This window comes from Sinohyriopsis cumingii, chromosome 12, assembly GCF_028554795.1.
Source record: "Sinohyriopsis cumingii isolate HCF-2022 chromosome 12, ASM2855479v2, whole genome shotgun sequence".
Taxonomy (NCBI): Eukaryota; Metazoa; Mollusca; class Bivalvia; order Unionida; family Unionidae; genus Sinohyriopsis; species Sinohyriopsis cumingii.
Genome location: NC_142972.1, coordinates 52,943,568 through 52,968,777, shown reverse-complemented (window position 1 = coordinate 52,968,777; position 25,210 = coordinate 52,943,568). Strand labels below are relative to the sequence as shown.

The 25,210-nt window shown below is 33.4% G+C and overlaps 2 protein-coding genes across 2 annotated transcripts in view; one reads left to right on the top strand and one right to left on the bottom strand.

Moving 5' to 3' along the window:
- LOC149786446 (uncharacterized) overlaps positions 1–7,939 on the top strand; it is a 66,440-nt gene extending 58,501 nt beyond the window's left edge. The window contains exon 2 of the mRNA XM_089976891.1: positions 4,572–7,939. The gene's annotated coding sequence lies outside the window, so the exon portion shown is untranslated. The remainder of the gene's footprint in view (positions 1–4,571) is intronic.
- The window catches only part of LOC149786445 (four-jointed box protein 1-like), a 39,727-nt gene continuing 16,314 nt past the window's right edge, over positions 1,798–25,210 (bottom strand). Inside the window, exon 2 of the mRNA XM_089976890.1 lies at positions 1,798–4,331. Coding sequence (XP_089833016.1) covers positions 2,016–3,551 — 1,536 coding nt within the window. The 5' untranslated portion in view covers positions 3,552–4,331 and the 3' untranslated portion in view covers positions 1,798–2,015. The remainder of the gene's footprint in view (positions 4,332–25,210) is intronic.

The window sequence follows — 25,210 nt, the reverse complement described above, 5'->3', positions numbered from 1 at the left end:
ACAACAACAACAACAACACAACAAAACATGCAACTAGATTATTTTTTCCACTTCTTTTTCTTCAGATCAGTGGGTTCTGTTAAGAACAACATCAACATAGAGTATGAGACGAATCATAGAGACTTTATAACAACAACATCAATAATAATAATAATAATAATAATAAATTAACTAGTAGTAGTAGTAGCAGTAGCAGTAGTAGCATTCTCGATATTGTCGTGTGCCTTTTTTATCATCATTAACATCATAATCATCATCATCATCATCATCAATAATAATAATAATAATAATAATAATAATATTATTATTATTATTATTATTATTTAGGATAATGTCATGATTTGCCTCTAACAAACATGATTCGTTTTTTTTTTAGGTGCCATTATTTCTAGTTTAGTTTCGGTCTAACTTAATGACGTTATATATTCTTCTTAATCTCGTTGTTGTTGTTATTATTGTTCATTATGATATTTCCTTATGGTCTACATACCATGATTAAAGTTTTGAGCTGGACACAAGTGTACACAAACTGTAACGTTCGATTTCTTCTTTCGTTTCATAATACTAAAACACGTTGGTTCCAAAATATTGATGAAAGAAAAACTGCAGCAATTCAACATAATAAGAATTATAAAGAATATATTTACATATTTAAAATGAAAATGAAAAGCTAAAATGTGATTTGGAAAACACAGTCGTCCAAATCATACTCGGCTTGTATGCTTCTTTTACATTGTTATATTTGTATCATTTGTCATACTGTTATAAGAAATGTAAGATTTGTCATTGAAATGTGTATAACTTTTATAAAGACTGCAAATTTTCGTATTCTATTCCTACTTTAGCTATATTTGCGAAGCATGGTGAAACCTGAGTATTGCAGAGAATGGCAAATAGAAAGACCATATAATCTTAATCTACCACCATCTTCCGATTTCTTCTTTGAATATAAATGACGTATTATGATTTAGTTCATATATATTTTCTAATTAATGTATTTTTGTCTTCTTCTAAACTGTAATTATGCAGCTAAGGTTCTACTTAAATAAAATTTTCAAGTTGCAATTATATTATAAAGTATAACCTTTTACGAATGTTTATAACATTAAAAATGTCAATGCGTCCGTGAACCTTTAATTTGGGAAATTTGTGATAAAACGTTATGAATACCTATCTTGAAATAGTTAAATAAGCTTCTATGGGAACAAAATGGGACTATATATTCTCTACTGAACAAGATGACAAATTATGATTTTGTCTCGTAAAGAAATATTAAAAGATGAGAATAAATACATAAGTTGATGTACACTAGGCAAGACTAGTTTTTATATACAAAAAACAAGAAGACGACAAGAAGAAAAATAATATTTAAAGGTTCACAGGAGAATGGGGGTCGGTATGAGTTGTTGTGGGGGTGGGTCCGTGGAAAGCCATATTTTTATGCTATACATTGGATTTTAAACAAATCTGATGTGAGCGGATACAGGCAGGTGACACCCAACGCGGACTCCCATGCAGGATGATAATACTGTCGTTCTGTGTGATATCAGTACGAAATTTGTATTTCCAGACAATTTACTTGCCACTGTGTAACGTCGCTGGACACCTGTTTAAATTCAATAAAAAGTGCCCTTGTATTTTACTAGACTTTAAGACAGTCATCACGATTTAAGTATTGTTCAGGTAAAATAACATAAGTAGCATAACGAAGAGAGCGTTCAAGCTTACATTGCTGCATGTTATTATCGTCAAAGATAGGAGTAGAGTCGCGGAAAAAATGAATGAGCCAAGATAAAATCCGTTAAATTGGGACTTGGTCCCATTGATTTAATGTATGTTTACATCATATAAGATATAACAAATCTCGTTTGACGAGATGTAAGAGGAACTATAAATTATCAGTTATTAGTAACGACGAAGTAAGAGAGAGCAGTCTAACAACGTTACAAGAAAGGATGGATTTCTGAAGACAATATATTCGTGAGCAATAAAAACCCATGTTGTTTAACCTTGTTTTACCTGGAATATAGCAAATAACACTTGTGCATTCGTGTATAAACTTCTCGAAGTCTATCGTTTAATATTTTGATATTCCTTTTTGGTATTTTTGGAATATACCTATGCAATGGCTCATTTGCTTCAAATAATTTCTGTAATTCATCACCGATTGATTCTGATTTCACTAACCTTTCTATAGTATCTACTGTACTCTTCCTGAATAAACACAATGAATCTAATAACACTTGATGAAAAGGTGAGTATTTATCTAACAACCTGTATCCATGAAATAGTCCGGATTCATTGTCAAGAAAGACTAGATGACCATCAGAACTTTTCTCCAGGTTATGAGCGGGTCTGTTCATCATCTGGTCATTCCATTGTTTGTTGAACATGTTGTTGACCACTCTGTCTAAATTGGCTGTTAGATAATCAAATATTATCAAATCAGACCACTGCAAAAGTTCACAAAGCTCTGATTTGGTTTTTTCACTGAGATAATCAAGATCCGTGTGCAAACCTCCGTTTTCTTGTTCTCTGAATTCGTGTGGAATGTAAGCTGGGCTAAGATTGTCTATCCACTGGGCAAAGATAACTGGTTTTTCTTCAGACCATTGGGAATTTATCAACTGATCATGAACCATACTCCACTGGTTGTCCCTGAAATTGACAATCTGTATAGTGGAAGGAGCCAAGTTTTTTATACCCAATAATTTACCAAGGTAATAAGAATAAATCTCTCCCTGAGTCTGGTCTGTGTTAAGTCTATATCGGGCACATGCTTTGCTGGCGTCCTGAAATGTCAACAAGCGGTTTTGCATACGTCCGCATCCCTCCTCCATTTTGACTATCTTTTCAAATTTTGCTTTCTTCTTCCAATTTGCATGATCCTTGCTAGAAAACCCACTAGGGCATGCGAGCTCTATCGAGGGCGCCCAAAATATACCGTCCGCTAAAATTTTATCTCTAGAAAATCTTGAAGCAGTTTGATTATGATTGTTAAATGAATAAGGACTTTGGCTAAAACTATCATTTTTTCTTTGGTCCAGTACAATTTCAACACCTGACTTTTCTAAGTGTTCCAGTTTTCGGTTTAGATCAATGCTGTCTTGAATTCGTGATGCGTGGTCACCTGTTATTTCGCCATTTGTGTCATTGTAAACCTGTTTATTTTGCATGGAATCGGCATGCACAAGAGAATCCGATTGATCACTTAGGATCCGATTAATGGTATCTAAATTGCCAGATTTTCGTGTAGAACTACCCACTTGAGCCTTATTGTCCGCACTACTTAGACCAGGTGAAAGTGGGCTATAATCGGCTTCAGATGAATATTGTTTTATTGATCCTATCCAAGGCAAAGAAGCTTTTATAGCGGGTTCCGGCAAAACGTTACCGACGGTCTGTAGATTCTTTCGAATCCGAGGGCCTCCGAATCCATCCTGGATGAATGTTGCTGGCAGTGATGAAGGAGGTAAATGTATCAATAGGCCCAAAAACAATCCAAACGTGAAACTAATGCCCGTCATGAATAAGAAAGTGAATAACTTCATCACATTCACACTAACAAATTTCAGATAGCGATGAAATTCTCAGACATATGCACGAATTCTAGAATCCTTGGACAACTGTGCATACAGCTTCCAATCTATGATAAAGATCACATGTTAGTGTGATAGTATATATTGAACACATTAAGTATGTTGTAGAATAATAATAAACATGAGTTATATTGGTAAGTGCGAAATGTGTTAAACAACCATTTTTCTTACTGTCACTAAGCACATAGGTTAAAAGATCTGTTACAGTACCTGCCTGGGTGCACTATTATCACATTATTCATGTGCATGTTTCCACTGTGAATGTTTCAAGTACACTGTCTTGTATTTATTTCACATCCATTGAATAATCTGACGACTATCCTATCACCACAAGTTGTTGTTTTTTTTTTTTTACATCTTCCTGGCATGCAGAAAATACTTCAGAATAAATTAGATTATATCCCCCTTCTATTGCGGTTTCTCTATTCACTTCACTGCGGATTGGACTAGTAAACGTGTGTTTTTAACAAGTGTCCAGGGGCGAAGGCAAATAGTTTTTATGACACATAGATTTCCTTTAATGCCTGTGATCAACTCAGATCGGAATTTAAACAAATTTCTGTCTGTAATCGCTTGTTATCCATCAAACCTTCGTCACATTACCAATTAATCAAGGTGGATTGGAATGAAATAGTTTGTCGTCTGATATGGCTACACAGCGTGTCACTTAGTCCATCCCTGTCTGCTTCCGTCTCCGCTGTGATGTTACACAGATCTTGACTAATCTTGTAACTACAAAAAAATAATGATTGTCTGGTTAATGAGTCCCCTCGTTCATTTTAATCTATGTTCGGCTAAATATAAAACATGTATCCTTCCTGACCGTCTGCTATCAGAGAGATCTAATATTTACCTTAACACATAAAATCATTTGTCACCGTCAACAGACCCTGTAGTTGCTCCTACTGTAGCGATCTGATGGTGTTGCGCATGTGCGATGAGTTTGGGGCGTGACTAAGTTAAGGCATTTAGATTATCGACCGAACAATCGGATAGTAACCTTGTTGGGATTGTAACACAGAAATCTTAACGCTGGGAACAAAAGAGAAAACACTGAATATTTACCGTAAGGCAAAATACTGTATTTTTGGCATTCATTCAGGGCACAGATAATCAGTTTTAATGTTTGGTTTAGATTTTGATTTTCTGTTTCTTAAAGACTCAACATATTTTGGACTCGTCGAAGAAAATATGTCTTTGTAGGTGTGAAGAGAGGAGGAATTTTTTTGTCATAACAGAGTACTCGAAACAAATTTAATTGTAATAATATTGGTTCTTTCGAGAAGAAGTGCCGATACAGCTAATGAAAATAATTATGCTATTTCTACTCATAGATGGTAAGTGTGCCTCGGGTTTTTAAATACATAGTTTTTAGTGCATAAACTCACCAATGGGGATAGCAATTGGCCTGGTTTTTAAAAAAGTATATAAACGAAATTCCAAGCGTTTGCTCGTTTATGAAGCACTAAAACACAGATCACTTATATGAAGCGGAGCGACAGCAATATAATAGATGCCATAACAAAGAAAAGTGTGTTTATTTCAAGCTGGAAAGTAAATGAATTTTTTTTAAAAGATAAAATATTTAAATTAAAATCTATCTACACCAGAGAACGGTAAAAATTAAGGATTTTCTTTAATAAATAGACAATTTGGCGATATAAATATACGTAGATAAAATTTAAATTCAACTGATTAACGGAAGATGAACGCATAATAAATAAAAAGCTAAATAAGGTAATAAATAAATGCGGCTTGCCTCCGCATCTTTACGTCTGTATCGTCCTGATGTACTAATTCACCAAACATTACCTTACAATTTAAAAGAAATTGCACTGAGATCTATGCATGCTTGACGAATGCCACGCAGAGATAGTTTTATTTATCCTGATCTTTCTATTAAATCTTTGACATTTGAAATGTATATAGAAAATAGAGCAGACTTACGTGTTCTTGGAAGAATTGTGAAGACACCTTGAAAGGTCATCATAAAAATGCATGAATGATATAATATCAATATAACTCGATATTTCAAAATAGCTGATTTCCTACTTGTTTCTTTGCGGGGGTGGGGGGGGGGGTGGGGGGCTATGCGACATATTCTGTCAAGGATTTCGTAAAGAATAAAATATTCTTCGAATATATTTGAAATGTTGGGGTAGTCTTTGGTATTATACTTCGCTAATATTTGGAATTTAGATAGTAGAGACGATAACTATTCACTTCTTTGCTTCTCAATTGTAAACTCTGATGTCCTTTTTATTCCACAGAAAGAAAGTTTAGGAAATCATTAAATTATAATTTAACTTAAATGATGCAAATTCAGGATATTGATTGTATTTTAATTGTTGATGCTTGCTAAATAGTCTTTCAATAAAAATCAAACGCGTATATGAAAGCACCAGATAAGATGGGGAAATATAATTCATTATTAATATTTTTATCTTTATTATTAATATTATTATTATTATTATTATTATTAGTAGTAGTAGTAGTAGTAGTAGTAGTAGCAGTAGTAGTAGTAGTTCATCTAACTCATTAATAACAAAATCTGTGTCAAGAAGGTTTTCATTCTCCGTTTAGTAATTAAATCGTGTCCAACTTCACAAAGTCTTGATGACAAAAATAAATAAAAAATATTTTCCCTTGTTGTCTAACAGTTATAACATCTACTTTAAAATGATGCGTCACTTATAAGTCTTTCATATGCTCTGTAGATACACTATTGTGTAATGGATGATAGGAGAAATATAAGTGCCTACGACATTCATTCGGACCACCTCGGATATTTTCTGAGAGACACAAATATGCATCTGATATACGTCGGAGCAGTAATTTACAGAAAATCATTTCCTCGCAAAAAAGAAAAAGAGAAAACCAGATCTATTCGGTTCACATCGACAATTTATACGATTGGAGTGATCGTAAGATTTGCCTAGAAGTTGCGAATGAAAAATTAATATTTCCGTGGACTTTTAAAAACAGTCGACTGTGTCTGTGCATGGTAGCAGAAGGAGATTAATTTTAAACCTAAAATTACGGTATTCCTCCTAAAGACTGAAACCTTCTGAAAACATTAAATGTTATGTGCTGTCATTCCTTCAATGCAATTTACTCTTAACAGCCTTCAAATAACACTTATGATCGTTAGTTTTATGAGCTCAAAGGGTGGGAGAAAAAAGTTAATCTTCGCAAGAAACATTGTTCAGACACAATAGGAAAAAGTCTGAGGGCCGTGGTTAGCTTCTTCATTTCCAAAACCTCACTGTGTTTTTGAAACTTTTGAATGAATTACCGAGCAACACCTTTCAAGTTCTGATCTAAAACAGGAAGCAATGAGGACGGGTGGATACTTTGATATAGAAGAACGAAGAAAGACACGCTTGCCCCGAGGTAAAACAGAAAGTCGGCCATACACTTAATAGCCAATTGCAATTTGAGAAACTATTTTTTAAGCTGACTGTATGATCAACATCGTCAAAGCCCCACAAGATGATGCAAAATAATGTATGCTCCCTTTTAGCCTGCGGCATAAAATTGCGTTGAGTTGTAAAGAATGGGAGTAATTTATTAAGCAGTCCGAGATGATCGGGATAGTCTAAATCTCACGTTGAATTAAAATCTGATGAAATGGCAGCTGGTATCAAATTCAAAGAGATTGTATTGACAGACACTTGCATTCGTGTACCTTATTTTAGTTTATTTGCTTCTGTTTCACAAAAGAATAATGTTTGCTTCTAACTTTGACTTATGAGAGTACAACAACAACGACAGCAACAAGAACAATGCCAACAATAAAAACAATAAAAACAATTTAAAAGAAAACAAAGTTTTGCAGTTTGGTTTTATTTCGTATAGAGTATCAAACCTCGACATCGCTAAAAAAACATAGTTTGTCTCTTATGTACAGCATTTAGCTTCCACTGAACCGATCATAACGTATAAATAAAAATCAGTTCTTTCATTTTTGCCAAATTATGTTGAAATATAAAACTCTCTCTCTCTCTCTCTCTCTCTCTCTCTCTCTCTCTCTCTCTCTCTCTCTCCACATTAAATATCGTACATTGTCTACATTGTTAATTAAAGAACGTTCTGGACATAGTGTTTCGTGGAAAACGCTGAAATGAGTAAGATGGACTTCAAGTTAATCCGCTAATTTAACAGAGATAATCTTTATTTATTAAAGTTAACCAAACGGAATAAGTGGACACATTCCAATAACACAAAAAAGAATTTGCGGATACAGTTTTCAATTCACTGATTTTGGATGATGGTTAGTACATTAACGTAAAAGCTCAAATTGTAGCAATTGCATTTCTTTATTGGAAAGAACATTTGTCTTCGACGTAAAGATTGATTACGAAATTCGTAATATTAATGTAAAATAATGATTGGCTTCTGTTCTTCAGACGATCCATATAATTTTGGATAAAATATCCAGTTGGGCTTAATTTAAAAATCTTATATATATATATATATATATATATATATATATATATATATATATATATATATATATATATATATATATACAAAATCGTACTCTTGACAAGAAAAATATGCCCAATTTACTTTATTTTAGTAGAGCTTATACAACTTTCAACATTATTTGGTATTCACACACACACACACACACACACACACATATATATATATATATATATATATATATATATATATATATATATATATATATATATATATATATATATATATATATATATATATATATATATATATATATATATATATATATATATATATATTATGTATTTAAAAGTGTCATACTGAAATAGATCAGCATACAAACTATATTCCCAGACGATACTACTTTTATCGCCACAGTAGCAGTAGCAGTTTTGGAATTACTTTCATAGTTTCCATTTAGGAAGTATATATGCCCTTATGTGTGTTATTCAGACCACTATAAAGGCCTATTTCATTCTTCTTCTTCTTCTTCTTCTTCTTCTCTCCCTCCCTTCCACTCTCTCACTCCACATTAGGGTGTACTGTAAAGATACAGACCTTCAAATGTGTTAGCCGTAGACCCTCTGGTGTATATGTATGCAGTCAATGAGGTGCCATCAAGAAATGGCTATAAACGAACTCCAAACAGCTAAAATTTGATTTTTAGTACTAACTTTTTAATAATTAGTGTTCTACCTGAATGTTGCAAACTGTCAACGACTGACTTACATGACTTAGTGCTTTGTGTCACCCGTCCATCATTGTATAACTGTAATATTCTACGACAAAGGGTATACATTGTAATAAGATAAAACAAACATGTGCTTCGTTATAGTTCTACAGTATTTGAGTACCAGTTTTAACTAGCATCACAACAGCTTATAAAAAGGATGGAAAATTAGACGTTGATTAGAGTTGATTGAAAACTGAAATTAAGTGACAATCGAACATTCGATACACCGTCAACTACCTTCTAGACTGTAAACTTGCTAGCACCTAGAAATGTACGTTTGAATGTAGAACAGAACAAAACGAGGAACGAAAATCGTTAAAAGAAAACTCATAAATTATGAAAATAATTTCTTTAAGTTATTACGTATGACGTATGTCGGACGGAACATCTCAGATATGTTTCTAGTTACCCCCACCCCTGCAATATCAATCTGCAATGTGTGGAGCATGAGATTGACATGTTCAATTTATAATTATTTTTTAATTCTTTTAAACTTTTAAAGCTTCTTTTATCAATGTAGTAATTGAGCTGTCAATCAGATTGGCACAGAGTGGAGAACACCCATGAAAATCGACGAATTTTGCCATTTGACAATACAATGTGTCCACTTCACTCGATTAATGTTTCCGTATATGTAATATCCTCTATTTAACGTAATTGTTGTATGCAGTAATTACATATGAAGAAATTGATTGTGTGTTGATTTTTTTCCCAATATCGTTTTTGGAGAAGAAAAAAATGCATTAAGCAGGAATAAAGAAAGAAACTTGACAGTAGTAATTCAAGATTTATTGTTTCATCAGACTGTCAAAAAGATTTAAATCATGGCTTCTTTTTAAAGATGTAAAGTTATCAAGGCAATTTTCAAGTCAAACCATCTCAATTTTAGCTTAGCTGGTTCTGCCAATGTTGTCTGTGTTTTGGTAAAGGAACCAGATGTCAGAAGTTTTGATACGTAGACGTATTTACAATTTCAAGTTTTTCTCACCGTTAAATTAATTCCGTATTTCCAGATAAAGTACCACCTTTTCTAAACGTCTAAAGTTTGCTTTGATGTGTTTATCACAAGTTTTTTCACTTAGTACAATGCTGCTATAGCAATTATCCCGGGGGGGGGGGAGGCTTCGGGCAAACCGTAAAGACGACAATGTCATCTGCGTATGAAAGAATAATGAAAGTGTATTTCAAGGCATAGTTAATATGGTTCCCAGCCAACTAAAAGCAAGTAAAGCAGTTTGCCCCTTTCATTGCTTGGAAACCACCCATTGGTCAGTAAATGAAATGACAAAATATTATAAATAACCTTTCCAATATTCAATATTAACTAGCTTTCACAAAGGTGTTAGGTTGGATTTCCAGACCATATATACTCAGATCTATATGAGTATAAAGAGAATAACGACTGTGGCGACTAGGGACAATGAATACATTCCCTAATTGTAGTTTGTACATCAAATAGCAATGAAAATTCAAAGACCGTAATATGCTATCTACTTTGCCCTCTAAAATCATTTTAGGAAAAAAATGTACGTAACTGTTCATCTATGCACGGATCAGTGAATTTATATTGTAGATTTTTATCCTCGTTTGAAAATCTGTTTTATTTCATGTTTTTGCTAAATGTTCGATAATTAAATTGTTCGGAAGAACAATTAGTTGATCTTTGTAACCTGCTGATTAACAAACTAAGGAAAACACACTTTATACTCGGATGCATTATTTGTATTATTTAGGCTGATTCAACTACTAATTGACGTTGATAGTGTTAAAGATTAGTCCAAGAGTCCTAGCTAAGTCTGATTTTAACGATTATTCCAGAGTCCCTGCGAAGTCGGATTTAAACGATTACTGCCAGAGTCCCTGCCAATTCTGATTTAAACGATTACTGCCAAAGTATCTGCGAAGTCGGATTTAAACGATTACTGCCAGAGTCCCTGCCAATTCTGATTTAAACGATTATACTGACGACATATTTGCTTAGTCTTTTATTCAGCAGAAAGCACAAATTAACAGTAGAAGTTTAGTCATGTATCCTGTTTTACACACAAGACCGTTGATACCACTGACACAGAGAAATATTTCTATCTGGTCACTGTATTCGAAATAATGTTGCAAAATAATCAACGTTATGCACACAGACGGACAAATTGATGATATGGTGTTTGGTCTATTGGCCGAAACGAACAAAAGCCAGAAATTATGCAAGTTTGTGAGAGGAGTTTTTCTGAATGTTTGATTTTTTGAGTGTTATTTTTTTTCTTTTAAACTTTTATTTTGGCGGGGTGTTGGGGGCTGTTATTGTTATATTTACTCCAGATATCGAAGACTTGGAAGTGAATGGAGGTTGCATTTCAACGGTTATAACAATTTTGTTTACTGTTTTAACCTAGATGAAGATGAAAATTTAAAGTGTAACTTATTTAAAACATCTTAAAAGTTAAGTGGAGACAAATCAATTGAAGAAACTTCATCATATTTCGACGAGCATTGACGTACAAAGATTTTAGAGATTTTAATCACACGATATATCATGTCAACAAGAATTTATTCCGAACAACATAAATTTAATCCCTAAAATTTACATTGATAAATCACGCCATTGCATGTTCAAATTAGTGCAAGGTCGCGACATTCGATGGCACTGTCGTTTTGAATTGAAAAAAAAAATAAATTACAAATCAAGATTTCTCATGAACCCTGCTTGACTTTTAAAGAGGAAGTGTCGTCTTGATAGCAAAGTTCGTAATTTGAGACAAAAACGTGATTTTTCCGCCAAAAGAGAAGAAGATTATACACTCTAAATCTGTAAGGTGTTCAAATGTACAATTAGGTAGATAGATGAGTGGATACTATATGGTGTCTGGGTATTTGTTTAAGCGGCTTAAGAGAAGATAAATTCCCTAGCTGATGATCAACTATATAGGTATGTATCTATATATCATGCATTTCATTATGGGTGATATCATTTAATTACACATTTAACATTTTATTTTTTTCCATGGAATTCCTGGAAATATATCACTTTAAATACGTGCTAGTTATAACATCCCCTCTGTACGAGTAGGCTGAGTCCAGTGACAAGCATCGATTTTAGACACGTAGTGAATTCTTTGTCCAAAATAAATTTATGTTCAAAATATTTGCCTAGTTATGATATGACGCAACGCTTATTTAGGAATGTACACAAGAAGAGACAAGATTGTCGACAGCGCGTCACGATTTCCGGTTGACGTGTGCAATTGGTTCGACACTTCGGTACGCGGAGTGATCTGATTCATTCATGTTATGTGTGATAATAACCTAGGTGTAGCAGTAATGCTCATCAGGAAAGCCCTGTATAATGACATGTATTGGTCATAAAGCTTATGTTCGATAAAGAACATGAATTAATATGGAACGTAAGGTTGAAAGGTATGATAAAGACCCGGATGTTCTGCAAGCAGAAGCACGTCACGACTTCTCCGCAATTTAATATAAGTGATTCACTGATGTAAGGTGACCGGTAGCGGCCTGACAAAATTTGTTTGGATTAATAAGAATTTGTACATAATTAAATATAAATCCTAACATAATGTTTGTTTTGTGACTATAATTTTACACGTAAAACATACTACACAGTGGTTATGTACAGATTATAGCTTGACCAAAATGTGTGTACATAATTCAACATATGCAAAAAAAAAAAAAAAATGCCAAAAGTGTCACCTTTTAATTTGAAACATTTCCAGGCCTTGTTTTTTCCATTCCGTTTTCCATAGTAAATATGATTCCTTTTAGGAATTGTTTCCGAACAGCAGCGTGTGAGAGCAGGTAGCTTACCTGACACTGACACGAAAATCACACGTTCTGTAATCATTTATTCCGAGCTGGACGCTCTAACCACTTATGCCACCTTAGAAGTCCACAAGCATATAAAATCTTTTTAAATGATGATAATTATTTGGTGATATTGTTTCTCCGAGTAAGTTGATTCTTCTGCTCTTTTAGACGTAGCAAAACATTTGTATTTTGAAGTGTTATATATTTTTATAAAATCGTTATTTCTCGTTATTTTTATTTTTTAAAAGCGTCGAAAATGTTCATAGTTCATTTGGAAGCTATTCGTGTAGATTAAGAATTCAACTGACTTTGCCCTGGAAGAACAGGCCAAAGATGATGTTAATTGAATAAACCGTTTTCGGGTTTAAATAAAGATGACAAGATGTACGTTTAGCTATATAGTTTATTTTTACTTTAATTTAATTGCTCACAGTAATTTGAAGTGCAATCTCTCATAATTTATGGAAACATGGAGCTACAATAAATGAAAGTTAAATATTTGTACCGATTATATTACTGAAAAAAGTACTGGCGCTGTTAATAGTTTATTTGTGCGGTGAGGGACAACAAAACAGATCTGGAAGCATGCTGATCAATCCTTGTTTATTTAACGAAGTTTTGAGATCCATCAATTGATTCTATTCCTATACAATCATAAAGATATATCACGGATATGTGTAGTTTGGCTTTAAAAAAGGGCGGCCATTGATCAATCTCACATCTTCCTGAAGTCGAGATAACTTCACATTTTTCGCAAATTTTAATCACGATGGGGTAATGCAGTTACTTATATATAAACGAGTACCATTTACACTATGTCAACCCTGTCCTACAAGCGTGTCGGTTGGTAGAGCGTTGAACTCGTATAATCCAAAGGTCGTGGGTTCGATACACAGCCAAACCAGTGCAGACCAGCTACCTAGATATATCCTTGGGAAGGGTACATAGCTCCCATTTCCATGGCATGATATAGCCAATAATGTGTTAAAAGTACCGCTAAAACCAATATAAGAAAAACCTCAAAAGTGCGTCACTGGTGTGCAGATAAATGGATGCAAATTTGTATACCTAATGGTGCGACATAAGCAAAGCCGGGTTTCATGTTATGCGGCTCGTTATATTTGGAGGGATATAACCACTACACCGATACACATCATCTGTGCACAAAGTCCCAGAAACTGTACATTGTTATGATGCGTTTGTGCAACATTTCATGCATGAGCTCATGCATCTTAATCGTATTTGTTTATCTCTAAAATGAGCGAAAATATTTTTAATTAATGAGGAGGGTTAAGATAAAAACACAAGAACAGAAAGTCTTATTCGTCTACTTTTTGGTCATTTATTTTCAGGTCAAAACACGTTACGATTTGGAAATGATCATGTCAGTCATTTCAAAAAATGTCCAAATCATAAAATTAGTTTACCTTTTTTTATGCTCCAGGCATACAACCTTGCTACTGACATTTATAATATTTTAAACACATTCATACACCACTCATTCTGAATTTCGCAGAATCGACATGTCGCCAAGATGTTAAGGGGTTCAGTTTCTCAAGGTATTACTAACCGTAGAAGGATTACCTTTTTATGTGTGAGTTTTAAAAGCACTTATCATATACAGAGCTATAGGATGCCGAGGAAGCCATATGTCCAAAAATGGGTTAAAAGCGCGATTAATAGCCCACCAAGGGTTAACAGTGCGGATAAAACCAAACAAAATGTCATACTTCTGCAGGATGAATTGCCTATTACTCGATATTCATTCGGCTTCCAGCAGCTGCATTACAGCTTGATATGTCTTCTCTTGCAATTGAGAATATATGAAGCACCCAAACGATAAACGCCTGATCACATATTCTGGAATTTTTTCCAGTGCAAAAACTCAAGCTCAAGCGCACGATACCTGGAGTTCATTTACGTCACTAAAATTTTGCAAGGAAAGGTCAAGGTAAGAGGATTGAAGAATATAATTATTCTGACTTTATTCCCATCGAAGTTACAGAATTGTAAAATTTACTAACCTTGCGCCTGAGCTAAAAAAAATGTTTTCTGAACAAAGATCCTTGACACCAATCGATCATGATTTTTGTCAAATTATCATACATAATTGCTTAGTAATTAGAAGATAAAAGTGCACGCTAAAGCCAAATCGAGGAAAAGGAAGGGCAACAATGACTATCCAAAAGTTATTTTCCTGTAGTTATCTTTGACACAACAGGTTTGATTTTGTTTTTGTAAATTTCGACCAAACAAGAACTTAGTCGTAAAGCTGAAGCACAGAATATTAATGAAAGGCCGTAATTCAAACGAATAACCGCTATAAAATTCACGGAAAAGTTAATCATTTTGCTGTGGTTTACACAATAGTTTCTGTGACACTTATTTCACAAGTTACCCCTTTAGGGTACGCAAAATAATTCTATATTTGTAAATTTTGAATTGAATTACTTTTAAACTACACAACATTTAAAGCACAATGGGTAAAGCGCGAGTACGTTATTCATGTAGAAGTACCCAAGTGTGAAATTAATTTTATGCGAAAGCGTTAACGGACATATATGCATGCGTATGGGTGCAAATGCCAAGACAGAGTTCTGTAGGTACTCCAGACCAGCAAATCTTCAGATTTTAATAATATTAATAAATCAACCTCACCCTATGTTCTGCTAGAAAGAAAGAAAAACTAGATTAAAAAAATGAGTTTATCGTCAGTCAAAGATTTTGTTTGAAACAATTCAGGAAAAAGCAGTAACCGATACAAATTAAAAATTTGACGCAATTATGTTTCGATATGATCCAACAATGGCAAATTCTTTGAAATCAGACTAAATTATAATGATAGAATAATTGCAAAAGAAACTAAAATTTAATTACACAAGATTCTAAGCTGTACTAAATAAGAATTAAACTACTACTCTACTACTACTACTACTACTACTACTACTACTATCCTTTATTTATCTACGGAGACGTAATTAGCTAACTGGTTGTTTACATTATGGTCCTGCAGTTAAATCAAACGTACAAGAAAAATAAGTGAAATTAGGAAAAATCCACAAGGTTAGTATCTGCTGCATAAATGCAAACACAGAACACAATACACATTATACCGGTGCACAGACTGTTATAAAGATGTAACAAATGTAACATTTATAAATTGTATGCCGTCTTACAACCAGGATTTCTCATTAAAATATCTATATCATTAGAGTTTCTTAAAGGCTGAACATTAGACACCTGTTTAATGTGATGCTGCAAACTGTACAAAAAAGAGCTGTACAGGCATATGTAAAACAAATTCTTACAATAATATGCAGACTGTACCAAAGAGCTGTACAGGCATATGTAAAACAAATTCTTACAATAATATGCAAACTGTACCAAAGAGCTGTAAAGGCATATGTAAAACAAATTCTTACAATACTCTGCAAACTGCACCAAAGAGCTGTATAGGCATATATATAACACATTCTTAAAATACTCTGCTCTAACTTTTGGTAATCATGAATAATTGTTTGCACTCGACTGTGTAGTCCATGTGCTATTATTTCTTACAAACTTAAAAACACTTGGACACTGGCGCAAAAGTGTTTAAGACCTTGGAATAGAAACGGGCTTATCCAAATATAATCTTTGTCTAGAAAATTGTTGTACAATTATTTAAAACGAGTCATAAACTACAAGAAGGCGTATGTTTTCGTAAATAACTACTGCCTCGCATCCAGTTTTCTTCTACGCTAGTAAACTAATTTGTACATGGTAAAGTGTCGTGTGTTCATACTGTTGATTTTCTTAATTTATAACCTTCTACCGTGGCACGTGCGTAAATCAACGGCGTGTACTGTTTACTGATTTTATGATTAACTACATATGCTAGACAATCATCTGCGTATGTTTGTGTGTGTATTTATAACAGAACTCTGATGTTTAGATAAAGTATGACCTTGTTCCATAGATATACACAATGATGGTGACTTTGTACAATTGTTGAATAATTTGAGAAAATCGATCAGTTCAAAGATGCTATTAAGCATTAAAACTTATTTTCTATTAAAGGGTTCGGCAACATATTTTACATAGTGTGCCGCTTTTTCCGCAATAATTACAAAATGAACGAACGCGTGCCACCAGTAAGAGAGGAACACTGTTTAAACTGCGATTTTTGGCTATTTTTCGCGTGCCACACAAAATCTTTTGACGTGCCAATTTGTGGCACGCGTGCCGTAGGTTGCCGACCCATGTTCTATTAGAATGTTCTTCAACGAGCAAGGTATGTTATTTTTAAAACTGAATTTCAGAAGCGAAGATGATTGTTTAAAATGCCCGATTGGGTATCGATACAGTACAGCACATATTTATAGCAATATTTTTATTGATACAGGCAGGATGATAAACCGACCACTTCGAAAGCTTATCATCGCATCTACTTCGGAACGAGTATCATCTTATCTTTTTTATTGTTTTGATTTTGTTTTTTGTTTTTTGTTGTATTATATTTTTGTCCTCTTGTTTATGCATTTGACTTTTTGTTCTTCTTATTTATATTTGTATCAGTCCCAGACCTGTTATTTTACAGCACATAAAAGTTACTGTTATTTTTATCCAGCTATCAATTTGTGGCTAGATACGTCACACTTTCTTGTCATAAACTCATTAATGCAATATCGGTTAGAGAATCAAAATGTTAATATGTCAACTGATTACATAACACTAATTTCAATAACCTGCCAAGGACTAGAGGATAAAAGAATGGACATATCTTCACAACTTCTATACAAAAAAACGACAAAAATATGTTATCTTCTTATATGAAGATAATAATTTTACACCGAAAGAGGAAAACATTCTTTGATTGGAGCAATTCGTGTTTTTAGTAATTATTCGTGTCAGTCTACAGTATGCGTGGTATCCTTTTACCATTGAAGTATGTAAAAGATTGCAAAATTTGAAAATGATGACGTTATTTGCTCCTGAGATTTTAATCTTGTTGTGGATCCTGTGATGAATACAGTAAACTATTTTTCTATAGATAAGCCCAAGGCAAGGCAAACAGTTACTAATTTGTGTAGTTATTATAATTCAGTAGATACATGAAGAGATATGTACATGGAAAAGAAGTGATATAGCTGGCATAAGAAAAACTCTAACGAACTAGCGAAATTATTTTTTTCACCAAGTAGAAATTGGACACTTGATGTACATAATGAAAATATAAAGACAAAATATCCCTTTCTTAGCATGCTCCAATTACTCTCAATTATTAATTAGGAATATTTATGCAAGAAAAACATTTATTTAAAGTTTAACTACTCCATGTGAAGAAAGCTGAATACTCTACATACAAATATTCAAAGGTGTAAAATGCAGAGTTAAAGCATAGCATTTCTCAGCCACATAGCATAGACATCACTAAACTTGATGATAGTCATACGCATTTAATAAATGAACACATTTGTATAGATATGCTTTCAACGGAAAGTAGGGACAAACGTATGTTATTCAGCTTATAAGGGAAAAACAAAACAAAGACGAAACACAGATTCCGGAAGAAATCAATAAAACAAAGGCCGCTGAAAAAATAGATCATCGCTTATTGGATCAAAATTAACACGAACTAAGGGAAAACAGGAATGAAGTGTTTGAGGACACTAGTTAAATATTTTATTATTTTGGAAACTAAGATTTTCATTAAAAAAATATGCTTATTATTATAGATATTTATGGCATGGTATTTACTGACCAAAAAGATGCTTTAAAACAAGCAAAATTATTATTACCAAAAACTCCATGCAAGAAGAAATGTAAATATTCACATTTCTTTGAAATAATCGATGTCTTCTGTATTCCTAAATTGTACGACAGTGCCATAAATTCTTTGCAAGGAGGCATGACATTTGAAACAAAAAGACTTTCACCTATCCAGAAAAGAGGCATTATCACCTTCAAACCGAAGGGAAATAAAATTAATAATTTATCAAAGACTGTTGTCGAATTTCTCTTTTGGATGTGTCCTGTATAAATTTGCATCAAAATACATAGCCAATTGATTTAAACATGCTTTGCCAGCTTTTACACATGAAAACTTAAACCGAGAGGTTTATTTCGGAGATGGCTGTGGGGCTTCAAATTATTTATGTCTCGTTAAATTACTTTGAAAATATGAAAAATACAAGGATTCCTACTCCTTCTATTCGCAACCCCAGCCATTCAGAACAAATAGTGCTAATTCCATTTTGGTAAGTTTATTTTAAAGTGGGATGCAATTATAAAAGTCATTAAGGTACAAGATAATGAATGTTGATTCTCGAAATAACCAGAGCGCACTTTCTTATTCCCAGATGGTACAGACGAATCACTCATACAAACTTTAAAATGTGAGAAATATTTGCCAGAGGCATGTATATAAAATCGATAAAAGCGAAAGTAGTTTGGATTGGAAGGATGAAAAATAGCAATCGTAGGCTATGTCTGGAACTCAGTACTAATAGGGAAATTTTCTTTCAAACTTGTCTGAAATTGTGAAATTGAACTTTTTTCCTAAAATAACATAAAAAAGGATTGTTGACGCTGAGATCTAAGATAAGGATTGCTAAAATGTTGAAAAGTAGTTACAAGTTTGGCTGCATTGAAAACACAATTAATTGTTTATATCATTACCAAATCCACCAAGTAACATTATAGGCGCAATATAATACATTGGATGAGAAATACAGAAAATATGATCCTCAAAAGTACGGAACACAGAAATCAATTTATATTCTTCTAGGAGGCAATCATAACAGGTTTTGATTGATTTAATATATATCTTTTTCAATATGTTCGGTGTTTTTGAAAACAAATTTGGATTGGCGTCTTTGTGTCTTTTCAGACCTTCTGTGAAAACGTTATGCAAACATATTATGCTGACTTGGTTCAATAACCAAGTTTTTAATGATAATATAATGATAATGTAAAAATACGAGAGTCAGAGACGTGCATTTTGTAAGATAGGCTCGCACTCATAATATTCATGTTTTAGATCATAATCGTAAATTTTATCTCAATAAAAACAATGAGCAACCATACGATTTGGAAAAATGTTTTGGAGTGTATAGGTATCATATAATCTGTGTGTGTGTGTGTGTGTGATTTGGACCTTTTAACGTAGCTTTAGCAATTTTTCAGTCATATCGCTACGATGTCTGCAGTGTAGCAGTTTATAGTGATATCTAACACTGGGGCATCATGCAGCAGACATGTAGCATGATGTCCCACCCAGTCACATTATCCTGACACCAGGCCGATCAGTCCTAACACTAACCTCTTAATGCTGAGCGCCTAACGAGGCAGCTGTTAGTACCATTTTTGTAAGTCTTTTAATGACTCGGCCGGGGATCGAACACATGACCTCCCACAGACTCTCAAACCACTAGGCTACCGGAGCGGTTCATATAATTTGTAAAGGAATCTATTAAACAAGGATTCTCCACCACATTTTACGAAGTTACGGTTAATTATTGTAACATATCATTTTGGTCAGATTATTTAAGTAAAGTTCTTTTCAACATGCATAATTTATTGCCGGTAAAATTTTTAGAGAGAGACAAAGAGAGAGAGAGAGAGTGAGAGAGAGAGAGAGTCAGATACATAGACTGAGATCATTATGGCCTCCTTTTACAGAAGTGTGACTCCTGGCGATGGTGATGTTATTTTACATTACTGGGGTGCACAGAGGTAAGGGTTCGAACTGCAAGAAGAAAATCAGACTCTGGAGCTTGTGGCGCAGCAAGATTTGTTTAAAATGAAATCAAACATGACTCAATATGGAAAAAATAAACACTTAAGAAATTATATGTTTAAAATATATAATTATTTTATTTATTTAAAATCTTCCAACTTCATAATTTTTTACGTTTCTGTAGTTTTAGAATATAATGTGAATACTTAAATATCGAATACGTTGGCGATATAACAGAAACTTAAGAATTAATCATTCCAGCCCAGTTACCAAAATTATTTGTGACGATAGTATTTTACAGAATGATTTCATAAAGTACCAACATATTATGGTTTAGAACTTTTAAGGTATTTTGTTTCTAAATTGATATTAGTAAGTATGCAGCAAAATCATTTTTACAACAGTAAATTCTCTCATTAAAAACTCTAAATAACGTTTAATAATCCAGTACACGCAATATTTAGGCGTTAATATAATATAACAAAATGATTACAAGGCGTTTAGAAAGTGAATGAAATATTTTCTAAATTTTGTATAAAAATCGAATGTGTTATATATGTATGCGTGCGTCTGTGTGTATGTGTGTATGTTTCCTGCAAGATTGCAATGCAACGCAAGAAATTATAACATTTTTCGTCAACCCTTGTACTCTGCATGTTCGCGTATTCCCAAAAAACAATGAAGGGTTCTTCGTAACGTGTGCCGTTTCTAAAAATGGTTTGCTCATCAAAGTTGCTTACAATGCAGGTTCTGACCTCGTGACATCTATTCTTATGCTATAACAAGAGACCTGACAATATCCACACTTTTCTTATACTGTACTGTAGTTGTTACCTATCTCTCTTGAAAGCAGGAGAAACAGTAAAATATTTGCGCAATTTACAAGTGTTGTGGTACATACACACAATCATATTCTTTTCAAAAAAATACAATTTAGAGTTACACAATAAGAATTCCAGCAATCATAATCTTCATTAAAATATACAAATTAAAGTAAAAATTTAATTGATGGAATAACCGAAATTTGAGCAAAGATATGGAATAGAACAAACTAGCCCTCGCATGTAAAATATAAACTTCTGTCAATTGCGTACATAAAATCAAATTGAACATGGCATTTGAATGATATACTTACTCTTAAAAACAGAATTACAAACTTTCGTCACAGAGACAGTGAATGATCAAGCTAAAATTGCGGTATTTCAGCATAACCTGTTTGATTCCGGCCCTTTCCAAACCAGTGTTGTTGACAGGTCAGCGTTGCATTATTTCTTCTGTCTGCCTGCCTGTCTGTTTTTCTGTCTCTCTCTTCCCATCCTCTTCACGTACTCATCCGCAAATTGACTGACTGCTTCCCTTTCCCAATACGTGGTACACAGGTATGGAGCTATTTTTTACTTGTACTTTTTCGAGACTCTCTCTATCTTTTATATGAAACTGAATCTCTGTTTCTGTGTCCCGCAAATTTTCCAGACCTCGTTTTTTTGAAAACTTAAGGAGAAAAGTACTATTTGTGTATATCTAGGTACCAGTTTCCCCTTAAAAGGGAAAACATGGACTGTCAACTATTGCAAGGAAATCATATAAAACATTAAATTTCGTCTGGAATACACGCCCTTCGTTTAGCTTAAAGTATCAGATTAACTTTCTCTCACACCAAAATCTTAATACTCCCATCGAAGTAAAAATAGTACTCTCTAGTCCGCCTTTATTAATAACTCGTCTGGAAAATATCATTTTATAACACCTATTTTATATGGCCCAAGATTTCGCAAAATTTGTATATGGTCTGTCCCTTTGTCATTTCCTCCACTGGACCCTACGTTAAGATATCCTGTCCCCAAATACGAAATGTTATCCATCACAAGTGACCAGTTTATGGCGAGCCAAGACCATACGGCAGTCTTAATGATTACGTGTTACGCCGACTACGACAGAACGCATTGCGAAAATGTCTACAAACTTTGCATTATTACAAGGATATCCTCTGAACATGCTTGCTCTGTTTTGGTTTTGTTCTTGATCTATTACACCGCTAAAACACATAAGTTTCAAAATATAAAACACGGATTGCAAAACTATATGCCTTCCTCTGAGACACCAATGTTCGACAACAGATATACTGTTTATATGCATTGCGTGTGCATTGATATCATGAAAGAACAAGATCACGTGTTGCATATATTCGAAGCCTAATCAGGATGTACATGCTTTGTGTGCGAGTGAAAGCTTAAGAAAAGTAATCGCTTCTAAACAAAAGCAAATTATCCATCCGGTTAGTCTTCCGAGTACAAAGAGACAGATGATACTGAGCAGTGATTTTTTGTGTAGAAAGATCTCTTTTTTATTTCTTTGTTACTTTTTGATATGGCTGTATGTGGACCAATAATTGTGTTGGGCCGTAAATAAAAAACTAGTCAATATACCTGGGCAGCAAATGTTTTGAGATAAATGGTTACAACGAAATTCTTAATGTGTTGAAACTCAACTAAGAAATGTTCAAGAAAAAACTTGCATAATACTAATAAATGTCATTAGAGAACATTTAAATCAAACTCAAATTGACGATGAGTGACACTAATAGACAATCCCAGATTATTTTATTGTGAAATACAAAAATATTGCTATTCTAGAAGCGATATAAAACATCAGAATATAGTTGATAAATCGAAAATTTATTCTGTTTTTTAACAAATAAAAGTATTGTAATATTTCATCGGTGCCATAGTTTGGGCTATCTTAAAAACGCTGTTTAAATGTTGTATTCATATCTTATCAGAAGAAAGAATCAAATTTACATATTCATCTGACTGGTTCTCAAATCAACGGACCCATAACGGCATGCATGAAAGACGCGATCTCAGTCATAATGGAAACTACAGCCTACCTGTGATAATTCGTACGTAATGAATGGAGTAAAGTAAAACCTGCATCAACTAAGACTGTCTACAGTTTCCAAACATCATCACAAATCCATTGATTTGGTGTGATATATGAAGCCGAACGATCTTTTTATTTTTCATGGCGGTCGGGTATAATACATGATAAATAGTTCTAATAATTAATGCTATAATCACAAATATATCATGTTTCTCCGCCCGACAGCTATGAAATGAGATAGTTATTGAAGCACACGGGTCGTATGGACGCAAAACATTGCCATGGCTTAGTACAAACAGGAACGTCATTCATTTTTCATAATCTCCAGGAAAACAATATAGTCCACACCAGTGTCTTGTCTACATTGTAATGTTGTCAAGTCTGAACTGTGACATACGATGCCAGTATATAGAATCTTGCTGTCATCCAGAGCTTGACTCGAGTGAATGGAATCGTAAACTCAACACTACATCTGTATTCACGGTGATTTTTTTTTCTTTCCACGTGTATGTAATTAAAACAGTTAACAAGCCACCATAAGAATAAAAGTAGATGTTTATAAAATAATTGAAATAAGCATGCAAGTAAATTGTTTCAAACTTAAAATGCAAAACTTTTTTTCTATGTAACTTAATCAAACAAAAGTTAAACTAACTTGAAAATGAGGAATTGCAACAAGAAAACAGTTTTTTAAAAAACTTTTGTTGCAGATTGTCTCTGCAAAAGGTGAAATTTTGCATCTACTTTTATTTTCATTGTATCTAGTGTTATTCTGGCTTGTCTCTTTTAACAGGTTTTGAATTTTCTCATATCGTATTCTTCTTGAAGCAATAGAAGTCAAAACTCGCAGATGAAATTTTCCTAATAGGGTTTATGGTTAATTAACTGAGTTTGTTGAACGTGTCTCTCTTAAACAAAAATTTCTGGCACAGCCACACAAAAAAACGTTTTTAAGTAAGGGAAACCAGATTGCCACTAGGACAGAGATTTAATGTATTGCGCAAACGTGAAAGAATCACGTGTTATGGTTGCTTCTTATGTTCCGGTAGTGAAAATAGATCGACCATATTAATTCATCATTCAAAGGGCCTTGCAGATGTACCAAAAGTAGTCACTTGACTCCAGCCTGGTCTTCAAAAGAACCTTTTTGAATACATTTGGAATCTAGTAAAATTCCTTCAGACTTGATTATTTATATATGCTTAAGAACCTTTTATTCATTTATCATTAGTAATTATTTGTGTGTGAGTATTTGTGGTACTTTTGTAATTATTTTTGTGTGAGTATTTGTGGTATGTTTCACTGTTAGCTAGACGTGTTATCCTTACAATTTTCAAAAGCCACCAGTTCAATCAAGGGACGTTAATATGCCCAAAGATGGCCTGCTCATGGAAAATTACTTTAACACACTGCCTTGACCTTAACACTGCATTAGGAATCCACAGTCTGGAATATATTCTTGTAATGCCAAAGCCATTGATATTTGCTGAATTATGCAATGTAATGTTATCATCCATTACAACTTTATTCCACTTTTTGTCACTATATTTTTCTGTATTTTTGTTTTCACTTTCTGGCACTTTTTACCACTGTCTATTATTAAGCATGTTCTAATTTGATATATTAGCTTTCCGATACACGATTGTTGAAGTTTCTGTCTGTAAACGTTCAGTATCATGGAGAAGTAATTTCATAGTAGGGTCATGACAGTAAAAGATGGTGAAGAAATCTGTTCTTTGCGAATGCAAAGTTGTATGCAAATATTTTACTTAATCTTGTCGTGTAAAGCACATTTGCAATTAGCAATGAAAGACATTAAAGTTTAATTAAGTTGAATTTGCAGTTTGAGAGTAGAATTACATGATTTGATTCTAATATGCTGGATCCAATAAAAATCCAGATTGTGTCGTAACAAGATCATTGCATGTTTATTCACGTCTTAAAAGACAGTTTAAATAAAACATCTTTGCAATATGTACACACTGACTGGCA